Source organism: Vigna unguiculata, chromosome 9 (genome assembly GCF_037176805.1).
Source record: "Vigna unguiculata cultivar grain cowpea cultivar isolate G323 ecotype 2 chromosome 9, ASM3717680v1, whole genome shotgun sequence".
NCBI lineage: Eukaryota > Viridiplantae > Streptophyta > Magnoliopsida > Fabales > Fabaceae > Vigna > Vigna unguiculata.
The window spans coordinates 531,319-555,849 of record NC_140800.1 but is presented as its reverse complement, the minus strand read 5'-3'; the positions used below and the strand labels follow the sequence as shown (position 1 = coordinate 555,849).

Here is a 24,531-nt window from a genome sequence, read left to right as displayed (position 1 = left end):
TATACAACAAAATAAAAATTTTGAAAAATTATGATAGATTTCTTAGAAACCGTTGTGAAGCTTAAAAAATCATGATGGTTTGACCTAAAATTGTCGTGGAACATAAAAATCACAACGATTTGATAACTTAACCGTCATGAAATAATTGATAAGAGTTAAAAATGTTCTACTTTTTCACTTCCCTACGCATGCACAATTATTCTCTTGTCTTTTAGTTGATGAAGCACACGCTGGATTATATTGTTTTATATATGGGTTATGACACCATTTTTATCCCAAAACTTTAAAATAATTGTGTTATGGACTTTTATTTTTAGGGTTAAATATGTTTTTAGTCCCTCAAGTTTCAGTGAATTTTAGAATTAGTCCCTCTTCGAAACTTTATACCAATTTCGTCCTTCATCTTTTGAAATGCATGGATTTAATCCTTTTTACCAAATTTTATGAAATTTATTTGACATTTTAAATGCATTTTATGATAATATTTGAGTTAACATTGAAGCAAAAATGTGTCAAACGATGTAAATAATTCAAATACTATCATGAAATGCGTTTGAAATGTCAATAAACTTAACAAAATTTGATTAAAAGGACTAAATTCACGCATTTTTAAAGATGAAGGACTAAATTGATCAAAAATTTTAATGAAAGACTAATTTCAAATTTCGCTGAAACTTGAGGGACCAAAAACATATTTAACCCTTATTTTTATATAGTGTTTAATTTTGTTTATCCTATCAAATGTGAAACTCTTAACTCACTTGGACTATTCCCAACAACACATTACACCACTACCCTTTCTTCATTGTTTCTTTGCCACTTTTTTCGCTATCAGCCTCTTCGCACCACTAAAGTGTATTGTATCCCCATTGCATTGTGATTTTCACCTTGTACACTCCCCACAGCGATTTTGCAGTGTTCTTTAATATTCGCCCTCCTTTCACGCATCATTCATCATTTTCATTTGTTTAAGCGTCATAGATTATTCTCGTTCCTCTTTGTTCGTCATAAGTTTTGTTCTCCTTTCTCTTTGTTCACCGTTGATCTTGTTCTCCTTTCTCTTTGTTCACCGTTGATCTTTTCTTCATTCCAAGTAAGCTTTTTTATTGTTTTGAATTTTTTTTAGTAATTTTATATTTTAGAAAATTATATTTGATTATTCATCATAACGAATGTAATTTTAGTTTTTATATATATAAAATTTATATTTTTATGTTTTACCTATGTAAATTTAAAATTATTAATTAATATTTTATAAAAATTAATAAATAATTATGTTATAAAAAATAAAATTAATATTATAAAATGTAGACACAAAATAAAATTTCTTTTATATATACATATCAAAATAATTTAGAAGGATGGACGGAATCCATCCGGTGACAAACACGTGTAAAGTAAACTTCAGTTGCCAATGGCGCATTAGTAATTTCAGCGGGAACATAGTGGTGTTTTCGGTATTTCACTCACGCGTATTTGTTTTCTGTTTCTCCTTTGCATAAACTAAGTCAGGGAGACACACTCTTCTTGCACGGAAAATATTATATGAGAGAGAAACAAGAGAGTGTATATGTGGAACCTTCACCATGCTACGTCAATGGCGGTTAGGGTTTCCTGTTGATTCCCCTAAGCTCGGTTACCTTGCTATAGTTGTTTTCTCCTTTCACGCTTCTTTCGTCCTCCAAACCCTAATTTGAACTCCAAAATTCAGTCTCTCTGTTTTTTTTTTTTTTTGCTTTGAAATTTTGAGTTGCTGCATACGATGGGTGCTCCGGAGAAATCGCAGACTAACGCTAATTCGATACAGGCAAGTGTGCTTTATGAGTAGTTGAAAGCTTCTATGTTTATTCCTCGAGTTTTAGTGGATGTAATTGCATTTTGCTTTGCTATTCGACGTGGTCAGAGTTCGCATATCAATTTGTTTTATTGATGAATTAGTGAACGCGTGAGTAAGTGTTACGGCTTTTTGTATTCAGCTGGAGCGGTTTACTGTGTATTGTTAATTATCACTCAGTTAGTAGTGTCATGCTTTATACGATGCTTTAATATGTTGATATTCTTAGAAACATGAAAGGCAACGAAGTGGAGGATAGTGCTCTTGCTTGAATACGCGTTTATTCTTTTATATCGTTGGTGTGATAAACTAATAGTTGTTTTATTCCTTTGTTTTTTTTTTCTAAATTTTGGACTTTTCATTTGAGAATTTTTTAATAGTATATAGTATCTACTTATATGATGTGTTAGGAAGTAATAAAAAGTAGGATTTCCGACATAACGTTGTAATGTGATAGTCAAGGCCCTTTAAAAACTCATGATTGGATTTGGATGATTAGTTGATAATAGGTTTGTTATCGAGTGCTTATGGAGCTCTGTATAAGGGAATACAGATAGGTGTTTCTAAGATGGTATTAATGTCAATCAAAGCCTATCCTAGTAAGAGTTATTGGGTCTATTTCCATGTTCGAGATGTTAAGTCTTTAGCATGAGGAGTCCAATACTACATTTTTCTTGCAACAATGAGTTGTGGCATGAACAGTAATATGGACATATAGCACATCGACATTAGCATTTGAGTTTGCCTATGCTCAGTTTTGACAGTTCTTTAGTCACTAGTAAAGTAAAAACTCATTTAAATTAAAAAAGAAATGCTCATTCTATTATTTAACCCAGATTTTGTAGTTTCTGTTCTTTGATTGGGTTCTTGATTCTGTCTGTTAACATTTTTTGCTTGAAGCTGTATATTTTTTGTCATGAGCTGGCTGTAGCTATCAATCAAGTGCTAATAGGGCTGGAGCAGAGTGTTGTGCCACCCTGCCGCTTCTCCAACTCCAAGGGCAATTGTGTTGCTCCTGGCTGTTGCACATTTTGCGCCCAAAATTTATAGTGGCCATTACAGTCTAGAAATGACAAAAGTCAAGTTTGGCCCTGAGCACCAGCCTTTTTCAGGGATTTTTGGTGCCCAACTTGTAAAATTCCCATCATAAATCTGATGCATTTTTTTGTTCATTCTCACTTGTTTCCCTTCTGTGTGCTCTACATTTTTTTGCCATAGCTCCTGCACCTTCTTCTGTTTTGCAACTTCTGCTCCTCAACCCTCCTCTGTTCCAGTTCTGCTATGTGCAGTGCTCACTGTTGATCTTCTGGTGAGTTTTCGGATTTCTAAAGGTTGCTTCTTCATTTCCAGTGCCTACCCATCAATTTTGGCAAGTTTTCTCTCCAATATCGGGCATGTTCAAGGACCTATGTCTCTTCTCTGTCTCTCGTCCTCAATCTTTGCAAATAAGACTAAATGATTACAAGTCAAAGACACATTAGTCTTTCTTCTCTGTTTGTGCTTTTTGCACATATATAATACAACTATTTAAGCATCCTTATTAGCACAAAATGGATGTTGCGCAGAAATGGCTTATTTGGAACATGGAGCTCTTATTTTCACATTTTCTTGGACTAATATTATTCATTAAATTAAGCAGCCACATTAAATGAACAGCGTTTTGCCAAGCTTATAAACTTTTTTATCATCTGATTCAACTTTGACTTGTTCACTACTTGTATCTTACCTATCCAAGTTCAACAAAAGACCTTCCCTTGCTAGATGTGATTAGCTGCTGGGAACAAAGGATGACATTGTGTTATGTTATAAGCCATGTCCTAAAATTCTCCCTTTAGATCATCTACACTATTTTTAATGCTTTCATTGGCATGCCATTGTCTTATGTCATAAATCACGTGGTCAAAAAGGTCATTGGATCCAAGTTACTTTTAATGATTTCACTTGCATTTGTGGTCCTCCTCTTCCTACAGTTTTTGCACTATGTTATACACGACCAACAACTTATTGGAGTGTTTATTTGTTTCTTGTTGGAGACTCTATATCGACTAGAGATATGATCAAATTATAATTTAAATAAGTAGGGTGCAACCTTTATCTTATAAGTCAGTTATGCAAAGTTAGGTCCACTTTTAAGATGGCGTCAAAACCTATCCTAGCGAGGTTTAATGTGATTTATTTGTAGGTTATGTTTCACACAATCTTACAATCCTACACCCGTGTATACATTCCATTCCAGTGTTGGAAATCAATTTTGACTACAATGCCAGTTAGGAGCATTGGCCAAATAGAATGAAAATTGTAAGGAGTAGGGGAAGACCGAGAAAAACTATGGTCAAACCAATAACAGAGATTTATAGGTTAATGGTCTATCTTTGCTTGTAATGTAAGACAGAAATTTATGACATCTTATAATTCAAGCAGCCAACCATTCCTAGTGAAAACATGATTAGTTTTTGTTAAATTTAAACCCCTTCTAAAATGTAGATGTAGATACCTAGAAGGGTTTAACATCCAGAAGAAATTAGGACAACATAAAAACTGAACATTTTAATTTATTTTCATAGTCAATTATGGTCTCTGCAAAATTGTTCTCACAACTCCAATATCTGCCCTTACATGATAGGTACTTTAGAAACCCATTTTATCTATTGGAAATGTGACTTGGCAATATCCAAAACGCACTTAAACTGTTAAGAGTTATTGAAGCAGTTAATCTGCTATAAAAAGAATCAGAAAAGGTGGAATCAGTAAGATATAGGTTTGGGAAAATGAAAGAAAAAGAGGGCTTTGAATTCTGACTTAATGCAATATGGGCGTTTGGAAAAGTTACCAGGAATTTTTTTCAATATCAGTATCTTGAATGGTTGAGATGTTTACATTGACACTTTACTCAAGTATTTCTTCTTATTGGATGTCAGCGTGTCAAGGTCTATCGTCTGAATGGTGATGGCAAATGGGATGACCAAGGCACTGGGCATGTCAGTGTTGATTATTTGGAGGTTTGGACACTTATTGATTATAAAAGGTTTCACTTGTGACTAACATGTATGTTGCATATATGAGCACTTCCGTACATTGTATGTTTAACATCCACTTTATATCTGATTATGTGTATGGTCAAAGGCTTTTGTCTTCGCATTAGTGTTGATTACTTGGAGGTTTGGGCACTTTTTGATAAAAGCTTTCACTTGTGACTAACATGTATGTTGCATATATGAGCACTTCTCTACATTGTATGCTTGACATCCACTTTATATCTGATTATGTGTATGGCCAAAGGCTTTTGTCTTTGCATTTTATTAAGATAATAATTTATAGTATGTAGTTTCCTCTATGATTGGTGATAGTGATGAAATATGTTTTATTAATTTAGTGCATAAAGATGCAATTTAGAGTTGACAACAAAATCTGGTGTTAAACAGAAATAGGTGGTTGATTGATCTCAATAGTTTTTTATTGTGATGAATGAAACATCATAATATCTTATAATGCAGCGATCGGAAGATCTGGGCTTATTTGTTTATGATGAAGAAGACAATGAAAACATACTTTTGCATCGCATCTCTCCTGATGATATTTACAGGAAACAAGAAGGTAATGACTAGTAGTGTACCATTTGTTCTTGAAGCATACCAAGGTTCACTGTGTATGTCAGTTTGATGGTGGACACTACTTTGTCATGCAGATACAATTATTTCATGGAGAGATCCAGAATATGCTACTGAACTTGCACTTAGCTTTCAAGTCCCTGGTGGTTGCTCTTACATATGGTAGCATATAACTATTAAAATTCAATTACTTCACATCTTTCTCTATTTTTTTTTTTCTGCTATGGAACTGATCTTAACTCATATACTTGTTTTATTCAGGGACCATATTTGCAATGTGCAAAGGAATATGAATTTTAATACTTTAAATAGTAAGTAATGAAAAATTTGAATCTTATTATTCTCTCTTTGTACCGGATGTTGTTTACATTTTTTATCTACTAAATATCTCATTAACTTTTAGAATTATTGAAATTTTTTAATACTATTTTAATTCCTGTATATTATTTTATTGTTAACTTTATTATTAATGAAAATATAACTCAGGATTTTTTTTTTTTGCTTCTGCTACTATATGCCTTTGTTTTAGTGATTTATTTATCTGATGTTCTGATTCTTAATTTTAAACAATTACTGCTTTACCATTTAAATGCCATTTGGTGCGGTACATGGAATTCCTTCTTGAACTGGAGTAAATAAAGCACTCCTTCTTACTATGGTGTAAAATTCATATGGTATGACTGTATTGGTCCTGGAGCTGAGTTGATGCAACCATTATTTTGGGTGTAGATTGCTGCAGCTTGTGTATACATTCTATGAGAAACTGTCAAGTTTTACTTTTTGTAGGCATGACTATTTCAATAAATTTAAACTTATAGTTAAAGACAAAAAGGAGGGGGAAGCGATTATATTGCTGAATTGTTTTGTTCGGTGCTTTATGGACTTGGTCTTGCTGTTTGCTGTATATTTCAGGTGAGGCATTTCATAGTGTGAACAGTGAGTCAAGGGACTTGCCCACAGTTGAATTGTCAACACTTCCGTTGATTCTTAAGGTTTGAAAGTACTTGTTTTAGTTGCTTTACAACCTTCGTTTGTTTAATTGAAATTCATCCATCCATTCATGCAAGTTTTTGATTTACTTTTTGGAACCATTTTTGCGTGCAATTATCATTAGTTTATGGAATTACCACCAACAATATGGCAAATTAAACCCCACATTATCAATCACAATCTTTTCATCAACTACCTTACCTTGCACCCTATATCCCAACCTTGTTCTCATACGGCCTTTCAACAGAACTTTACAGAGGGAAGCTACTACTACACCTCTATCTATATATAGGTAGAACATACTATAATATCAAATAGAAAAGGTGCAGACTTAACTTTCTTCCCTTATTCCTTCCGAATGCCTATTGTAGTTCCTACTTTGGAATCTCGCAGGAGAATAAAATAGTAGAATCAACTAGGGATTCTATCTGGACTTAAACAGTATCAGCTAACTGACACTGAGAATAAAGAAAGAGAACAGAGAATGATAAGGTAAAAAGGTCATTCATAAAATTGACTCAAACAATGGATTCACTACTAATTATTTTGCTTTGGTAGTGTTCCTGATCACTTCTAGTGAAATTTTATTAGCTGAACCTATCCTACCATCTCTGAGCTGAGGGTATGAAAGAAAAGGAAACAATTCTCCTCCAAGGGTTTTCCTTCTACAATGTGCTGCTGCCCAATTCACAAATAACAAAGCTGAATAAATCCTTCTACCTTTGTTCCCTCTATTTATATCTGGCTAACTTCTCTAACTAACTAACTATTCTAACTTATCCAACTAAATATCTCTTCCCTTATGTCTAATTCCTAACACAAAGTCCAATTCTGATCATCATTTTAGACCAACAACCTGGTCGTCCATTAGCCAAAGTAGAGTTTGCTTGACAACCTGATGTTAATGAACTATCCTAAACAAAAATTTCAGCCTATAATTATAGATTTTTTGATAAAAAGAATCTATAAAGAGAAAAAGGAGAGACACAGGTGCAAGCAGATACAAAATCTTCAAAACTATACCCTAAAAAGAAATGTAGCAAACATGCAACACTGCATACTAATTTCTTTGTACCTGAACCGAAGAGGCAACCCCTAATTAGAGCTTCAGCAGAATATTACAGAGAAGCTTTGCAGACTACACAATCCTTGATGAATGTGGCACTTGTCCAGGGAAAAATTCTAGCATTTCTCCCGATCCCTATCCACCAAGTAAATTTAAATGAAGAACGAGGCCAAAATCATTTGGCATCTCTATTGGTTTCAAAGCCTCTCAAAATAGTAGAGGAGCTTCTGGAAATCCTTGCGGAAAAACTGATCTTTATCAACACCACCAAACAAGAAACTGTTCAGCATTGTCAAAAACAATTTAGAAGCATTGCCATAGATCAATCTGGTGTGCTACACAAAAATCAGGAGACAAACTTGTAAGAGTTAGTGAATTTAAAGTAAATCATTGGTATTATTTTGGATTAGGACAGCAGTCCAAACAAGATATTTAACTTTTAAAGGAGCAATTTATTTACTAATTGAGTCATCAGAAAGGAAGTAATTGTTGTTAGGAGATAAAGTGATAAACTGGAAAATAAGATTTGCTTCAAAATAATCTAACTGTCAAATTACCAAGTTCTCTTATCTGGATTTGATGATATATGGATAAAATTCAACTGAGTATAATTTGGAGATTACCGTATACATAAAAAGAAAAATCCCAAGAGATGGTAGAATCAGAAGAGTAAAATTGAACTATAGGAGCATTTTGGACATTATATTGGCAGACAGGTCTATGGAAAATGTCCGACATTTCTCACCCTATAGTCCTTGTGTAGTTTAATATGGGAACCATCACCCAAGCCCAAGGAAATAAAAGATCTAAAACAAGCTTGACCTTGTGAAGTGAATTCCATGGGCTAGCATGCAATTCTTATTTGATGGATTGATACCCCTCTCATTAGAATGCAAATTGTACTTTTTTTAGCCTGAAGGCTATAATTGGGGTGGGAATTAGCATGAATTGTCCTAATAGGATATATTTTATATGTAATAATTATTGAGCATTCTATTTAGTGTATGAAATTGATCAATGATTTTTGTTTATATAAGCATCAATATGTATGCATTATTCGTGTGATTTATTTCTTACAGTGTCATTTACAAGTTAATAGTTTTTGTTGCACACACTTTTTGTGTGAATTGTTGTTGCAAAACACATATTGGTGTAGCTTGTAATACACAATTTGTGGTAGATATTATTGTACTTCAGTTGAATTTTGGCGCAGTGTTATTTTTTTTTGATTGTTTAAACTTATCTATCAAGCTTCAGTGAAGTTAATCCTCTTTTTTGTTCACAGATGGTGGTTGAGAGTTGCAATACAGATCAATCACGGCTTGCGGAACTAATTTTAAGTGATGTAAGATGAAATAAATCACTTGTATATGTGCATGCATTCTCTTCATAGATTAGTCTCCTTCATTGTAAATGATTTGGGATCAACCAGTAATTAAAGGACTGAAGGATAAGACACACTAGATAGTTAATTTTGAGTCATCCATGACTTCTCATGCAAGTAACATTTGCAGTTTTTTCTTACTCTAAGTTGTTCACTTTCTTATCTTTAAATAAATTTATATGAAAGTCACCATGGATTATAAAAATTTGGGGTATGTTTTTTATCGTTTTTTGGTAGAGAAGTTTGCTTTCTGATTTTTCCAACCAAGTTTCAACTTGTATGGTATGGTAATTGATATTTATCACCCAGTAATTAAAGGACTGAAGGATAAGACAGACTAGATAGTTAATTTTGAGTCATCCATGACTTCTCATGCATGTAACATTTGCAGTTTTTTCTTACTCTAACTTGTTCACTCTGTTCTTATATTTAAATAAATTTATATGAAAGTTACCATGGATTACAAAAATTTTGGGGAATGTTTTTATCGTTTTTTGGTAGAGAAGTGTGCTTTTTGATTTTTCCAACCAAGTTTTCTACATTTATGGGTATAGTAATTGATACTTATGTGATACTGATGATGGTTATGCTGCTGATTTACTCGCACCATTATACCAACGTGAATTACTATTTACCAAGTCTTATATTGTTTGCAAATTTAGAAAGATTACGTAGTCAATCCTATTGCATTTTTCCCTTTTTGTTCTGAAGTTTACACATCTCAACGATCATCTGTATGTAAGGGTGCCTTAAAACTTATAAATATGTAAATTCCTTCCATTTTCCTTCTAGATTTACCTTTTTTATTTTGTATTTCCCATGCAGCAAGATTTTTTTAGGAAACTTATGGAAGTATTCAGAGTTTGTGAAGACTTGGAAAATATGGATGGCCTTCACATGATTTTCAAAATAATCAAAGGGATCAGTCAGTATTCACTTTTATGCCATTTTTAGTTCCCTTTTGTTGAATTTTTTGTCACTTTTGATATATATGTTTGTTCGCTTGCAGTTTTGCTTAACAGTACACAAATTTTTGAGCATTTATTTAGCGATGAGTTAATGATGGACATTATTGGTACCCTTGAGTGTAAGTTCGTTCTACACTTTTTTTCTCAAACTAGTGAAATGCGTTTTTTGGTATTTAGACATTACATCCTATTGTGTTTTACGCATTTTTGAATGTAAGTAGTGAAAAACACTAAAAGTGGTTTTTTCTTTGAATCCATTGTTATGTTATTTAGATGATCCAAAGGTTCCCCATGTCCAACGTCATCGTAAATTCTTAAAGGAGCATGTTATTTTTAAAGAGGTATATTTTTGTGATCTGATTATCTATTCTATTTTGGGAGAGAATCCAGGTGGTAGGTATCTCTTGGTATGCCAGGAAATTTTTACTTCTTTCTCATAGTATTTACCTATTTTCTTTTGTAGGCCATACCTATAAGAAACTCAATTGTGTTATCTAAGATACATCAGACATATAGAGTTGGTTTTTTGAAGGTTTGCTCCTTCTAAGCCTTTTCTTGTTTACTCTATTTATTTGTAATTTGGTTCTTACCTTCATTTTCTGCTTTTAGGATGTTGTTTTGGCTAGAGTTTTGGACGAGGCCACTGTTGCTAATCTTAACTCCATAGTACATGCAAACAATGCCATTGTATGATTTTGGTTTGTATGGAAAGAAGGTTTACATTTAATATAGCAACTGTTATATTTTGTTTTGACTCCTCTGTTATTTTTAGGTTGTTTCTTTATTGAAGGATGACAGCACATTTATCCAGGAATTGTTTTCTAGGTTAAAATCACCCACCACCTCTCCTGAATCAAAGAAAAATATGGTAATGACAAATACTAGTTTGCTATTTCCAGCATGACATTGCTATTTCATTAGTTGACATTTCCCCTCATGGTGGCATAGCTTATTATTTGTGTGTGCAGTCACATTTGATGAATTTTTACTAAGAGAAGAAATGGAATTCCAGTGTGAGGTTATGCCAATAAATGGTTCCTGTTGTTCTCTACACTTTGTTTAGGTCATTATTCTATTAACTATTGATCTTTTATGCTCCCCCCTCTCGAATCTGACTTTGTTTCAAAACTTTGGAAAATATGCATTGTATTTTATTCAAGGTACCAACCCCGAAAACTGTTGTGTTGTTATTCAAGGTACTAGTAGTGATAGATTTATAGAAACTCGTGTAAAGAATATCGTAGTTATCTATTATCTGAATCTGTGACCTATTATTTTAATGGAGCCTTGGCTAGTAACCGACTCCTATCTGACAGCCCTAATGGAATACAGTTCAGTTAGTTAGCATTGTAGAACAATTTAGAAGAACAGAACATGTATGGACTCGGTAAAGTACCATGATAAACATGTATGGAAAGATTACAATTTACAGTACATTTTGCAGTTCTGCCAGACAGAACTTATAGAGAGAAAGAAAGAAGTTATGAGCAGTTATGGGTGGTTACAAACTAGTGTAACCTCTGAAAATTGAAAAATAAAGAGAAAATAGAAAGAAAAAAAGAAATACAACTGTATTACAAAATAAGAAAAAACAAACAACAAACAAACAATAAACATATAACATTAATAGCCTGCTTGACCTTTATTCGTATTTATGTATGAGTATATCAAAACAGTGTTTCTCCTATCTTGTGTTAAATTTAATGTTAATGCCATTTTTTATGTTCATAATTGGCATTACTGGTGATTCTTATATTATTGTTGCCTCTCCATATGGTGGACAGGTCCATTTCTTGCATGAGTTTATTAGTTGTAGCAAGAGCTTACAGATGGTGCAGCAGCTTCGGCTCTTTCGGTATGTAGCATGTGGTGTGGTACAGGTTGCAGTTGACACCAATTGCTTTTGTTTGATTGCATTCTTGGTGTAGTTATTTAGGCAGATTGTGGTATTCTTGTCAAGTTTGCTTTTTGTTTTTTGTAAGGAAAATTTGATCAAGCATGTCTAAAAGTTCTACTTCTTCTTGCATGGTAATGGAATCTTCAATAGTGGATCTATGAAGGCTTGCATATGCTTTTTATTTTTCTTACTCCATGCTTTTTATTTTTAAACTATCATCATACGTGTTTATAGAAGATTTGATATCTTCAGTCCTGGTAATTTTACGACAGTTAACATCTTTAGAAAGCAAATTCTATGTATAATTATCAAAGCCATCTCTATGAAAGCACTTCATTGGGGTTTTTATTAGGAAGCTCTCACATTTATTTTTTTGACATGTAGCATAAATGCTTTATTATTCTACCTGAATTCCTGGTTATTTATTATTTTTATTTTTCTATTTGTTCTGTTATTGGGATCTTATTAAATTTTATTGGTCCGTTGATTTGAATATATCTTTGTAGAGATCTGATGAATGAGGGGATCTTTGACGTCATCTCTGATGTACTCTTACAAAGTCAAGACAAGAAGCTTATGCTTACTGGGTACTGATGCCTCCTTTTTGGTTTTTACTTTTCTGTCTGACATTCATAGTGATTAATTATTAAGAGGGCAATGTTGTGATGGTTGCAGAACAGATATCGTCATTCTCTTCTTGAATCAGGATCCTAATCTTCTGCGGTCTTATGTTGTTCGAGAGGAGGGAATTACACTTCTTGGACTATTGGTAAGTTTTTGCATGGAAATGAAGTCACATTCTTTCTAGATGAATGCTGGCGGAAATTGAATGTCCATGGTGTTTGTGTGTGTGACTTTCTCCTTTTATGTACGCATTAGAGCAACTAGGAACTGTAAGATGCATTTTATTAAGAGTAGAGTAAACTAGGTGCTGATGTACGCATTAGAAACAATAGATACAGTAATCAGTGATAAATTTTGTATAATTCTCACTATTCATGTCCTGCTTCAATTTTCCACTAGACAATCTGAGTTGTTGACAAAGAGCAAAGTAATCAAGGGTGTGACCGTGATATCTTTTTATTATTTTAAATATTCTGTGTAAGTGCTTTTTAAAATTTGTTGAATCTGTTAATTGTCTATGTAAAGTGCTAAACCCCTCCTGAATTTAAATACTTGATAAGTAGACCATTGTTGTATTGTTTATGAAAGTTTGGTTGAAGTTAAACTGAAAGTTGTACCAATATATTGGCCTTTGTTCCTGATATTAGTTTAGCCTTAATAATAAATGGAAATAATGGATATTAAATTAAAAGGACTATCGGGATAATATATCTATTTATTATTCATTTAAATATTCTTAATAAATGCTTTTAAAATTTGTTGCATCTGTTAATTTTCAATGTGAAGTGTTGAACCCTAAATTTAAATACTTGATAAGTAGTCCATTGTTGTATTGTTTACAAAAGTTTGTTGGAAGTTCAATTGAAAGTTGCACCAATATATTTTACCTTTCTAAATAATATATCGAAATAACCTTCGGTACACATGCTCAGTAAAAATGTGAAAATGCGGATTCTGAATAGTAGTTTTGTTTAATTAAGTTCTTTAACGTACAGGTTAGAGGCATGATAACAGATTTTGGGGATGACATGCATTGCCAGTTTCTTGAGATTCTTCGCAGTCTTTTAGACTCATGCTCATTTTCTGGAGCACAGGTTTGATTTTGCCTTTTTCTCTGATCTCTCAATTTTGCCTTGCTTTCTAACTGATTTTTTGCTTGGCCCAAATGAGTCTACTGTATGGAAGTGAGATTTCATTTTTAATATTTTAGAACTTACTTCAACTTTCAATCATATTTTAATTTACATTTAAAAATTGCATTTCTTGAATTTAAACTACACTATTAATTATTGTTATTATAAGTATGCTTAGGATGGATCTATTCACATAACTAGGAGTCCTCCCCCGTTTTATTTTTTAAATGTTTCAATGTGTGTTTGTGTATATATTAAAGGTCCTATTTATTAAGGGGATTTGATTATAAAATTGTGATATTTAAGTATTTGTTATCTTTTTTTTTTTTTTTTAATTTTTTATGTTCATTGTGAAGATAATTAATGTCATTTCCCCTTCTTCAGACAAATATTCTATTTCCCTTTTTATAGTCATCATTATAGAATTCATTGTGTTTTTTTAATATTTTTAGCAGAATACTTGAGTATTATTTATTTTCCTTTCTAATAGTTTTTTTCTTCTATAATCCACTAATGCAATTTGAAAGGCTATAATAAATTATTACATTGGCAATCTAATTACTTTCCTTTTATAATGATATGATTGTAAGTTGATTTTAGAGTAAGTCTTGATAATGAAAAAAACTCATGAGCACTATTAACATCTTGAATTTTGGGACATATTAACAATTATTCTATCATTCTATCACTATTCTTATATTTTCTTTTTTTTTTTTTTTATCGATCTTAGCCAAGAAACATAACATTCTTGTACTATTTTTTGACAATTTTAAAGCTAATTCTACTCAATAATTGTTTGCTAATATCTTCATAGAAGGCAATTCATTGAAAAAAATAACTCATTTTGATTTAATATATTTTTATTGAACAATTAATTGAACTTATTCATAAAAGATTATGGTTAATGTGTATGGGTGTTTTAATTATAAAGATGAAGGTTCTTGGTGACATCTGAAATTAATGTCTTGAGGACAGAAATAAATATGAACATTTCATGTAAAATTTAATACTTACATGTAGTTGAAGGTTTTAGATTGAAAAACAGTGTGTTCATGCACTCTACTAATGTGCGTGTGTGTGTAAATGAGTAATTAACAATACAGCTCTGCAAATCATAAATAAGGGCTGCTGCCTTGATATACTAGCTATAACAAAAGTAGCTTTATGAAAGCTATATGACAGAAGATAATCATTATTCAACACTTTCCTCAAGTTGGAGCATATAAATTGCATGTACTAAGCTTGGAACATATAAATTGAATTTGAAGTCCTCCCAATGATTTGGTCAAAGTATATGCAAGTTGATCACTGGAATTGATAAATTCAGTACTAATTTCCTTGGATAACAACTTCTGTAGAATAAAGTGACAATCAATCTCAATATGTTTAGTTCTTTCATTGAACATTGGATTAGTTTTACTGTGAAGGGCTGTTTTATTATCACAATGTACCTTCACTTGTTGGACTCCACAATTTTAACTCTTGAAGTCGTCTACAATAACCTTGTTCAACAGCCCTTTTGTATACCTCAATGCGTATAACAACATTCCACTCTAATACTAGGTTGAAGGTTTTAGATAGTGCATGTTCATACACTCCTGCTGTGTATTTATATATAAAAATTTAAATATTTGACAATACAACTCTGATAAATCATAAAGGCTACTGCCTATATGGTATACTAGGTATAACAAAAGCAGCTTTAAAAAAGCTATATTAAACATATATTTATCAAATAGACCTCCTGCGCCGGTTTTAAAAGCTTTAGCAGTGCTCCTTAGTCCTATTTTTAGCCTTCTATTCCAGTTTCATTCTACTTGAAGTTGTCGATACTAAAGGTTGGAATCACATCTCAGCTTTTGAAATGGCTTTCTTATTTTTTCTCTTCTCTATGTCTAACAGCCTCATGAACCAACTATCCCAAAAGATTGAGTTGTTAAGTGAATATACATGAATGTAATTATATTGACATATCTAATATCTAATACCTATGGAGAAAGTGCCTTGGTGTCTAAAATGGACAGATGAACCAAACCAACGGTAACCCAATGTATGGTAAGTGCTGCCATATATATTTGGCTATGACTTGTGTGTGATTGAATGGGATGGTTTAGTGACAGCAATATTGTTTATCATGGTGATTTAGGGAGCTACAAAGTGTATTGGTTGGAGGGAATATATAGAAAGGATTTGATGATCATTAATTTAGTTGGTTGATGATAATCAATTTTGTTGGCTCATCTCTGCTCTTGATAGTGTTGGAGATTCAACATCAACTAATGATATCAACAAATTAGAGTGTACAAGGGGAATGTACACCTCACTTTACAAGTAGTAGGCTTGAGTTAGGTTCAAGTTAACTTCTTAAAATGTGATTAGTGACTATTCTAGCGATTGTTGTTGGTTCTATTTTGTTATTTGCTATTGAGTTGCCTAATATGTTCAGTCTGTTGTGTAAGGAGGTGAAATCACACATTGATTAAATATGTGACAAACTTTTAGTATACAAGAAGATGCAACCCTCATCTTATAAGTAGATTTTGTGGTGTTGAGTTTTTCTAAGAGCTACAATGCAGCTTCCTGTTACTGCTTAGAAGAGGTTGCATCTTTTGATAATTGGATTGGTAGGGGTCTGTGGGACTCCACAGGTAGTTGTTGGAAGAAATTACTGTGAAGGAATTAGACAGGCAGGCTTCTAATATTATTTCCTTGAATTGAGTCATGTGCTACTATTTTATTTTTTCCTTTTCTCGTTTACTCTTCCAGCATTCAAGAATTCTAGAACACATTTCTTGTGAGTAGTAGGAGTTTTCATATTGACTATTGACATGACTAAAATAGTGTATTAAATGAGGGTGTATCCCTCCCGCTTTGAGCTATTTTTTGATATACTAGACTGTCCAATTAGTTATTCTGTTTGCTTGTCGTGCAACTTTTACATTCAGATGTTGGACAAGATAGATTGTTGAAATCAATTGTGGGATTGGTTTCTTTCTCTTATTTCTCATTTGAGTTTGTTTGCGCAGGTTGCAAATTTTGAAAATTGAGTTGTGTTAATTTAATGTGTTGATTTTTGTTTGAGAAGCTGGTATGCTATGCGTTAATGTCTCAGTCTTGTGTTATTAGATGGTTATACTGGAGTTTTTTTTTATTAACTTTTCAGTTTTACTTGACAGAGGGATACTATTATCGATATTTTCTATGAGAAGCATCTGAGTCAACTGATTGATGTGATAACAGCATCATGTCCTACAGAAAATGTTCATGTGAATAGCCAAATAAAGTGTCAGAGTGGGACAAAGCCAGAGATTCTATCAAACATATGTGAATTGCTATGCTTTTGCGTCCAACACCATCCATACAGGATAAAGTATTTCCTTCTTGCCAGGCAGTAATCTGAATGACTTTATGTTGTTGACCGCTTAATGTGAATGAGACATGGGTCTCTGTTTTTTTGCAGGTGTAACTTTCTTCTGAATAAAGTAACGGATAAAATTCTATTGTTGTCACGGAGAAGAGAGAAATACCTTGTTGTTGGCGCTGTTCGGTTTGTTCGTGCTATTCTCTCCCGTCATGTATGTTTAAATGTTTGTGCAGATATTGTCTGTTTTGACTTTGGCCAGTGCAAATGCCAGAGTGAAGATCCCCCTTCCCCAACACTATATTGTATTAACTCAATCTTGACATTCTGCCACAGGCTTGTAATTTTATGGTTCATATGTCTTACACATACATACAGCCTTATATCAACAGCAAATAAAAACCCTTCTCCCAACCAACCATTACAGAATGAACCTTGATACCTTATTATTTATTTTTAAGGAGGCATATTTACTGATTTATTTCTTTTTTAGGGTAAGGCATATTGACTATTAATGTTAGTGAATTAATCTTGAGAATGGTCTGAAATTATGAAATACAGAGTGGATTATTCGAAATCAATTGTATGTGGAACCTATAACATTTTATTCTGTTATTTCCTTCCATAAGCTTCTATGGATGAATTGTTGAGTTGTACATTTTGTCTGGAGCTTATTGCAGTAAATTTATTGAGAAGGGAACTAGGGTTGAGGACCTTGGAGTATGAAATCTTGGCTGTTTGGGAGCATCTTCTTTCTTGATAACTGTAAAAATACCTGTAATTTTTTTCTTTTTAATCAGGCTGTTCTCCGACCTTTCATTTTCAAGAGGGGAGGAAGGTACCAATTAGCCAGAATGTAACTTTTGGGCAATTTAGTTACGTTGTTATAGCTGCATTAAGTTGTTTATGCTGGTAGCTTTAATGTAAATTGTCATCACTAAATTCTTTTGTATGATTTGTTCTCGTGGTATTATTTTGAAACTCAACCTTTAAGATAGTTGGTTGAATTTTTTTATGTGAAACTAATTATTTTGTTTTAGGATATTACTGCTTGATTCTATTTTTTTCATCCCTTTGTTTATTCTTGTTTCTTGTGAATGTGGTTAATTGTCTCTTGCAGTACATGTAACAGTTTGGAGTGTTGCCCTGCAGGATGAGCATCTTATAAATCATTTCGTTAGAAGTGATCTTCTGAAACCAATTGTAGATGCCTTTGTTGCTAATGGTAATCGCTACAATCTGCTCAATTCAGCTGTTCTTGAGCTTTTTGAGTATATTCGCAAGGTATCAATCTTTTATATGTATTCATTCTTCATTACTTCGAGCAGTTTTGAACTGATAATATTGTATAATGCAGGAGAATATGAAATTATTGCTGAAGTATATAGTTGATTCTTTCTGGGACCAGTTAGTGAAATTTGAGTACTTGGTTTCCATTCATTCATTGAAAATAAAATATGAGCAGGTATTTCCAATTTTCGTTTACCCAAACTCTACGAAGTACAGTTGTTGACTAAAGATATGTGCTTGCTTCAGTATTTGGATAATGATGGGATGAAAGGGACTTCTATTATGAATGACATTCGAAGACGACTTGATGAGCGTGCTCCTGAGAAAGAAGAGGAAGACTACTTTAACGAGGACAGGTATATATCCTCTTTCACATTTATAGTAGGAGATTTTATATAACTGGCATTGAGTCTCCAGATATTTGGTTGTTAATCAGTGATGAGGAGGATACGGCGTCTGCATCCAATTCACATAATCAAAAAGTGAAACAACGGCAACATGCCTTATCCAATGGAGATGCTGAAAGCTACTCAAAGTTAAGGTATACTTGTTTTTATTGTATTTTATTGGTCTGTTTAATTTGCCCAACATCATCTTCTGAAAGGTATAATACATATCTCATGATTTTCAGTCCAAGATCCGGTGGGTTGGTTGACTATGATTATGATGAGGATGATGAAGACTACCGGCCACCACCAAGGAATAAGCCAGAAGCATCTGAAGAGTATGAAGGAACAATGGAGTCTCTCAGGCTGAAAAGAAAATTGACAAAAGTCGAAATTTTACAGATGCCGAAGTTGTCTAAAACTTCAAAATCTAAAGATCGTGTTTTGGCTGCCTTATGTTCAACTTTGGGCCAGGCTGTGCTACCTCGTAACAAACCTTTAGTCAACTTTATTACTGTTCCTTGTATAGAGGACAATCAAGAAAAGGAACATGTTTCTGGAAGCTGCTGTGAGAATAGCAATGCCTCGGCTGAGGTAAACCTTTTAGAGAAAGAAACTGTTGCGTCTAGAAATTCTTCTGATAGGTTGTACGGCTCATCTGACAATGGACATTTGGGTGGTGAGGAACACACAATGGTTTCACCAAAATCCCCGCCAGAGATGGCTGTTACTGGATCTTAAGATTTTCAAACCAGAGTCAGGCGGATAGTTTGGGGTCAATGGATTTGCTGGTGTAAAGTGGTTGCTGTGCTAATGTGAGAATTGCATTCTACTAATGGGGTAAGTTCTGATTATTCATTCTAGGGATGAATTGTGGAAATGCTGTACAGTGCAAGATATTATACAGCAACTTCGATCTGCTCCTATGTTTGGTAGGCTTTTCGGGCTTTGAGCATGGTAACTGTTGCATTTGTGTAACATTCACCAGCAATAATTCTCGTTTACCTTTCCTTCTCAACCTCTTACAGCTCATTTTTCGATTCTGCCGAGGATTCTGGGTTGGGGGGTTTGATCACCTTATCATTATAAAAGTTATATCAACTTATAGATAGAGGGCGCCAATATTCGCCCTACACAGGTTTTACCTTTTTTTCCCTCCCCAATATTGGTGGTGAATGTGATATATAGGGATATGTGCAGTGTTTTTCTGGGGCCATTTTTTCGCAAATGTACTAGGAAGAAAACATGATCCGATGTAAATCTAATGAATTGTAACAGTTGCATTGGACCTGCCCTATAGTTCTGCCATCGTAACTAAATTACGGTGGTTAGTTTTCGCCGAAGATCGCTTCTTAATGCTTTATGTGGATTTTCCAGCATGCTGTCCTTGAGGTAAAACTCTGGTGGTGACTGATTGGCCTAACTTTTACCATTGCCATGAAACCCTTGATCTTGTCGCCACTGTAGGAGTTAGATCTTGAAGGGCCAAATATTACGGATCGAGGGTTTCATGGCAATATAAAACATAATTTTGAATTCAAATAGGTTTTTGAAATCAAATAGGTTGCGCAATTACTAAAGTTTCTGGTAGAAAATCTCCGCCGTTGATGATGTCTTTTGGCTCAAACTGCGGTCATAGACTATAGATGCTTCAAAACTTTTGTTATTATTGTAAACGTCTCGATCCCGGTAGCTGGCATTTCTCAATTTCGGTGTGCATTGGATGAGTGATCCGTGGCGGAAACAACCTTAGCCCCGTGTGTCAGCGCTGAGCCTACAGAAGAGTACTACAAACTATTTACGTGTACATCTTGAACATTTATTCATCCTACAAGCACATTTTATAATACCCTTTACTGAAATTTATTATTTATTATAATAAAAAATCCTGGTAAGTTATACTTTTAAGTTATTGATATTTCCTGTTTTTAATAAATTTTAACAAATGATAGATTAAGTAACAAAAGACGTTTCAGAGTGATGTTTTTAATTCTTCATTTATCAAAAGATCAATATTAGACATGGTTTTAACATTTGTATGTTTCAGAGTTGTTATAGCGAAAAATTGAATTTAAATTATTAGAATATATTATAAACTATTACATTCAGACATGAACCCTCTATTTACCAGACTCTGAATTTAGTAAGCTCTTCAAATTCTCTAAAAATTCTAATGGATAACATTAGGGAACCCAACAAACAAAAAAAAGATTTAAGGTTAATATTCATAGATTTAAGAATACTTAGTATATCTGAAAACTTGTTGAAATTGAAAAATCATGTTTGAGATTTCAAACTTGTAACTATTAGTTTTCAACATTACGTAATGAATGTGGAAATATTTTCTAGAAACTAAACACACTATTAATTATTTAGTTTAAACTATTATTTATTTAATATATGAATGTAATCTATCTGTTTATCGAAGGAATTTTATAAACAGGTTGCAATTGTCATTGTTTTGTGAATGAAAAAAGTTATTTTGAACGAATGGATATGCAAAAATATAATGTAATAATATATAACGAAAAACTTAAAATTTATTAAATATGAATTACTGGAAATAAAATTAAATTTGAATAGTTTCATACAGGATATAGGAGGTAACAATAAGTATTTTTAATATATAAAGAAATACTAAAATGGATTAAGGGAATTGAATTTGTAAAATGTGCAGTAGGGGAACGGGTCGTAGGCATTAATTAACCTCTGATTAGTAGTGTAGTGGAATAAGTGAAGTGTGAAATCTGTTGCAAATGAGTTGGCACCGTCTTCGCGTCATCGTTGCCTCATAAGCCACGTGTACACACGTGTCCTCCAACCCCATATTCTTCTTACATTCTATTGTTTCTTTCACTTCATCATCTCTATTACTACTACCAACATTCTCTTCGTGAATGAGAGAGAATTTGAATCGTATTAGCAAAGATGAATCTGAACACGAGCAGTAACCTGGAGACTCGGTCTCTTCTTGATGAGCTCTGTAACTTCGACAAGAAAGGACTCTTCGATCTTGGACACCCTCTCCTCAACCGCATCCTTGAGAGCTTCATCAAAGCTGCCGGAGTATTTCTCACAACACCCTTTTCTTTCTCTTTCTTCTTTTTCCATCTTCTGTCTTACCTTCACTATGTACAAATATCCTTTTCTTTTCAGATAGGAGCGGCTCAAGCTGTGTCCCGCGAGGCTTTTTTCACTGCTATTGAAGGTGCAATCGCCACTCCTCCACTTTCTCTTCTAACTCTAAACTATCGTTACGTAGAACGGGATGTATATATCTTGATTTAAGATTTGTATGTCTTTGTAAATTATTTTCATTTAGTTACTTTTTTGTTTTCTTCGAAATGTGATCCAATTTGTAGACAAAAAGAATATTATAGAACGGTGACTTATCGGTGTCCATGATATGCATATTCATAGGTAACGGGGCAAATAGCAGCGGTTTGTCTGCAGAAGCTTCAAGCGCGAAGAAAAATCAGTTGCCGGGTCTTAGAGGTACATTATGTCAGATTCGTTATCAGTGGAGTTTTTATAACTATTGCATTCATTTTTGCACTTTTTTTTTTTCTTTTTCAAATAAAGTGTGGGTCCACCGAATGGGGATATTTCAAAGAATTGGAGTTGCAAATATATATTAACACCCAACAACAACGAAGAATAAAAGAAAAGAAATTCTGTCAAATTCTTTATTTCCCTAACTTAACATTGTTGTACTGAATATGTGTGGGGTGGAAAGCTTTAATTTGTCAGAGTATTGATATTTTGTTCTTTTCTGTTTGTGCATTTAGGAGAGAACAGTAACAAATCTCTCGAGGCCATGGTGAGTTTTTAATTATAATATATACCTCAAGTGAACATACTGTATGATTTTTTTTTTCAGCTAATTTTGTTGTTTTCTTTTTCTAATCCTTAGGTGATGAGCACGGGCAAAGAGTCCTTACAATGGGGTATTGAAATTTCCCTCTACCTAACCAGGACACCAATTTCTTATATTATATTTAAATGTGAATTTTCTAAAAACAGTGATTGCTTTAAGCTGTGTAATAACTTGGATTTGCCACCAAAGTTACAAATGACAGATTGAGTTTCAATATTTTCTATTTCCTCTTGTTTCTATTCTATTTTCTCCGATGAGTTTGCCAGTATTGCACGATTTCTTTCCCTGTTTACGTAGCCAGATGGACCTTAAAAGATTGTTTTGAATGCAGGAGTGGCTGCAGGACTGTATTCAGGTCTCACTTATGGGTTGAAGGAAGCTCGTGGAGCTCATGACTGGGTAGCACCTTTTTTCTCTCTCGGCTTATTTTTATTGGTTTCGTATTTCACATCTCAAAAAACTTCAATTCCTCATACTTTGTATTTGAACCAGTGTGGCAGATCAGCACATCTGTCTCATTGCTGGAAAAACAGTAGCTACTTTTGGGATAGATTCTGATCCATTAATTCTTGTGGACCATTTTCAACTTTATAATTTTCATTCTCTCCCCATTTTCAGTGAATGACAAAAATTGCGTTTGTGACGGCTTTTATATTGCTCTCACATAGTGTGCTATGTGATCTAACTTTAGTTTGTGGTGTTCAGGATATTGATAATATAACATGATAACTTATTGTATTTTGATGCAGAAAAACAGCGCAGTTGCGGGAGCAATAACAGGGGCGACCCTTGCACTTACACTGGATGATTCCACCCATGAACAGGTTGTGCAATGTGCTATCACAGGAGCAGCTATCTCCACTGCTGCTAATATTCTCACTGGGATTTTCTAAATGGGTGTCTTGTTTGAGTTTGCTTGAGAGAGAGTAGTTACCTTTTCTTTGCTTCTAAATGTGACAGTAATACATGTTTAAGATAGACTTGCAAGTACTTCCTTTTCAATTTTAGTTGTCACTTGTGGATTTCATGTCTGATTTTAAGGCTTTGTTTTCTTTTCTTGCTTATGTAAATCTACTTTTGATCAACTATTCAGGTCCTGTCTTCCCAAAACTACCTTCATTGATTTTCCATCTTTTAGACAAATTTTATACTTTTCTGAGTACCGGAAAACATAGACACATGAAAAAAAATCAGGGAACTTAAATACTTTTAGTTCTTAGTTCTCTCATTTCATCCAATAAAACACGCACACACCAGACTTATGATGAACTTACACATGTCCACACCCAAACATACTAGACACATAGTTTCACTATACCTTCCTTCAAATTCTAAAAAAAAAAATTAATTTTTAATTATTTGATTAAATATTCAATTAAGTCTTTGATAATTCACGTTATGATCCTACTTAACATGAAAATATATGATGATTACAAGTGTTGTTTGGATTCCACTTCTATGTTTTGAGAGGATTTATACAAAAGTTATTTCTTTTTCCTTTGATTACGCACATAAAATAATTTTATGTTTTAGTGATCAAAATTTCGCATTCCACATTGACCATATAACACTCTCGACAGACAAGACTACAACCACAGTAGTAATTTAGAGTTATTAGTATAATTAAGGAAAAAGAACGTTCACAATGCAATCAAATAAAATGTTTTAAAATAAACGTTTTTACAAATTTTTCCTTCTCAGAAAAATAATAATAAAATTTCTCGTGTCTTTATATAATAATTTATTTTCATTTGGATTTTAACTAATCTTGGTAAGTGGATTATAAACTCTTTATTAGATATTTTATGCGGATAAGTAAAGTGATATGATAATTATTTATTTCACATAAAAATAAGATTTAATTATTTTAAGATAAAACAGATATTTTTCATAATAAATTTTGAAAATTTTTCTTTTGACTATATTAACTAAAATTTGATAGATCAATTATAGGCTTGATGCTTCTTTTTGTCACGATAACATGGACTCGATGCTCTTTTTTGTTCGGTAAATATTCTTTTCTGCTGATAAAAAAATTATATATAAGTTATGATCAATAAAAAATATTTTCAAGTCCGTTTCTTATTATGTCGTCCAAATGAAAGTAAAGTTG

General features: G+C 33.0%; 2 protein-coding genes across 6 annotated transcripts; both read left to right on the top strand.

Moving 5' to 3' along the window:
• The first annotated feature begins 1,507 nt into the window (after positions 1–1,507).
• LOC114164016 (uncharacterized) lies at positions 1,508–19,920 on the top strand. Of its 5 annotated transcripts, none has more exons than XM_085666819.1 (25): positions 1,531–1,603; positions 1,752–1,807; positions 4,753–4,833; positions 5,329–5,428; positions 5,520–5,604; positions 5,704–5,753; positions 6,355–6,434; positions 8,784–8,843; positions 9,708–9,807; positions 9,892–9,969; positions 10,124–10,191; positions 10,314–10,382; positions 10,460–10,537; positions 10,623–10,718; positions 11,635–11,705; positions 12,254–12,334; positions 12,423–12,516; positions 13,367–13,465; positions 16,681–16,874; positions 16,965–17,079; positions 18,018–18,149; positions 18,223–18,330; positions 18,402–18,511; positions 18,592–18,696; positions 18,787–19,920. In XM_085666819.1, exons 1-25 carry the CDS (start codon positions 1,546–1,548, stop codon positions 19,280–19,282), a joined length of 2,664 nt encoding a protein of 887 aa, XP_085522945.1. In that variant the 5' UTR covers positions 1,531–1,545; the 3' UTR covers positions 19,283–19,920. The 5 variants fall into 5 exon arrangements, with proteins under 5 accessions (XP_027904267.1, XP_027904269.1, XP_085522945.1 ...); XM_085666816.1 differs by lacking the exon at positions 1,531–1,603 and adding an exon at positions 2,735–3,143 and having other exon boundaries at positions 1,607–1,807; XM_085666818.1 differs by lacking the exon at positions 1,531–1,603 and adding an exon at positions 2,735–3,143 and having other exon boundaries at positions 1,607–1,807; positions 4,753–4,859.
• Positions 19,921–21,388: 1,468 nt separating this feature from the next.
• Positions 21,389–23,528, top strand: ATOEP16-2 (Mitochondrial import inner membrane translocase subunit Tim17/Tim22/Tim23 family protein). The gene is made up of 7 exons (XM_028046499.2): positions 21,389–21,607; positions 21,698–21,749; positions 21,962–22,036; positions 22,330–22,361; positions 22,455–22,488; positions 22,750–22,817; positions 23,168–23,528. The coding sequence occupies exons 1-7, from the start codon at positions 21,470–21,472 to the stop codon at positions 23,309–23,311; spliced, it is 543 nt and encodes a 180-aa protein (XP_027902300.1). The 5' UTR covers positions 21,389–21,469; the 3' UTR covers positions 23,312–23,528.
• Positions 23,529–24,531: the final 1,003 nt, after the last annotated feature.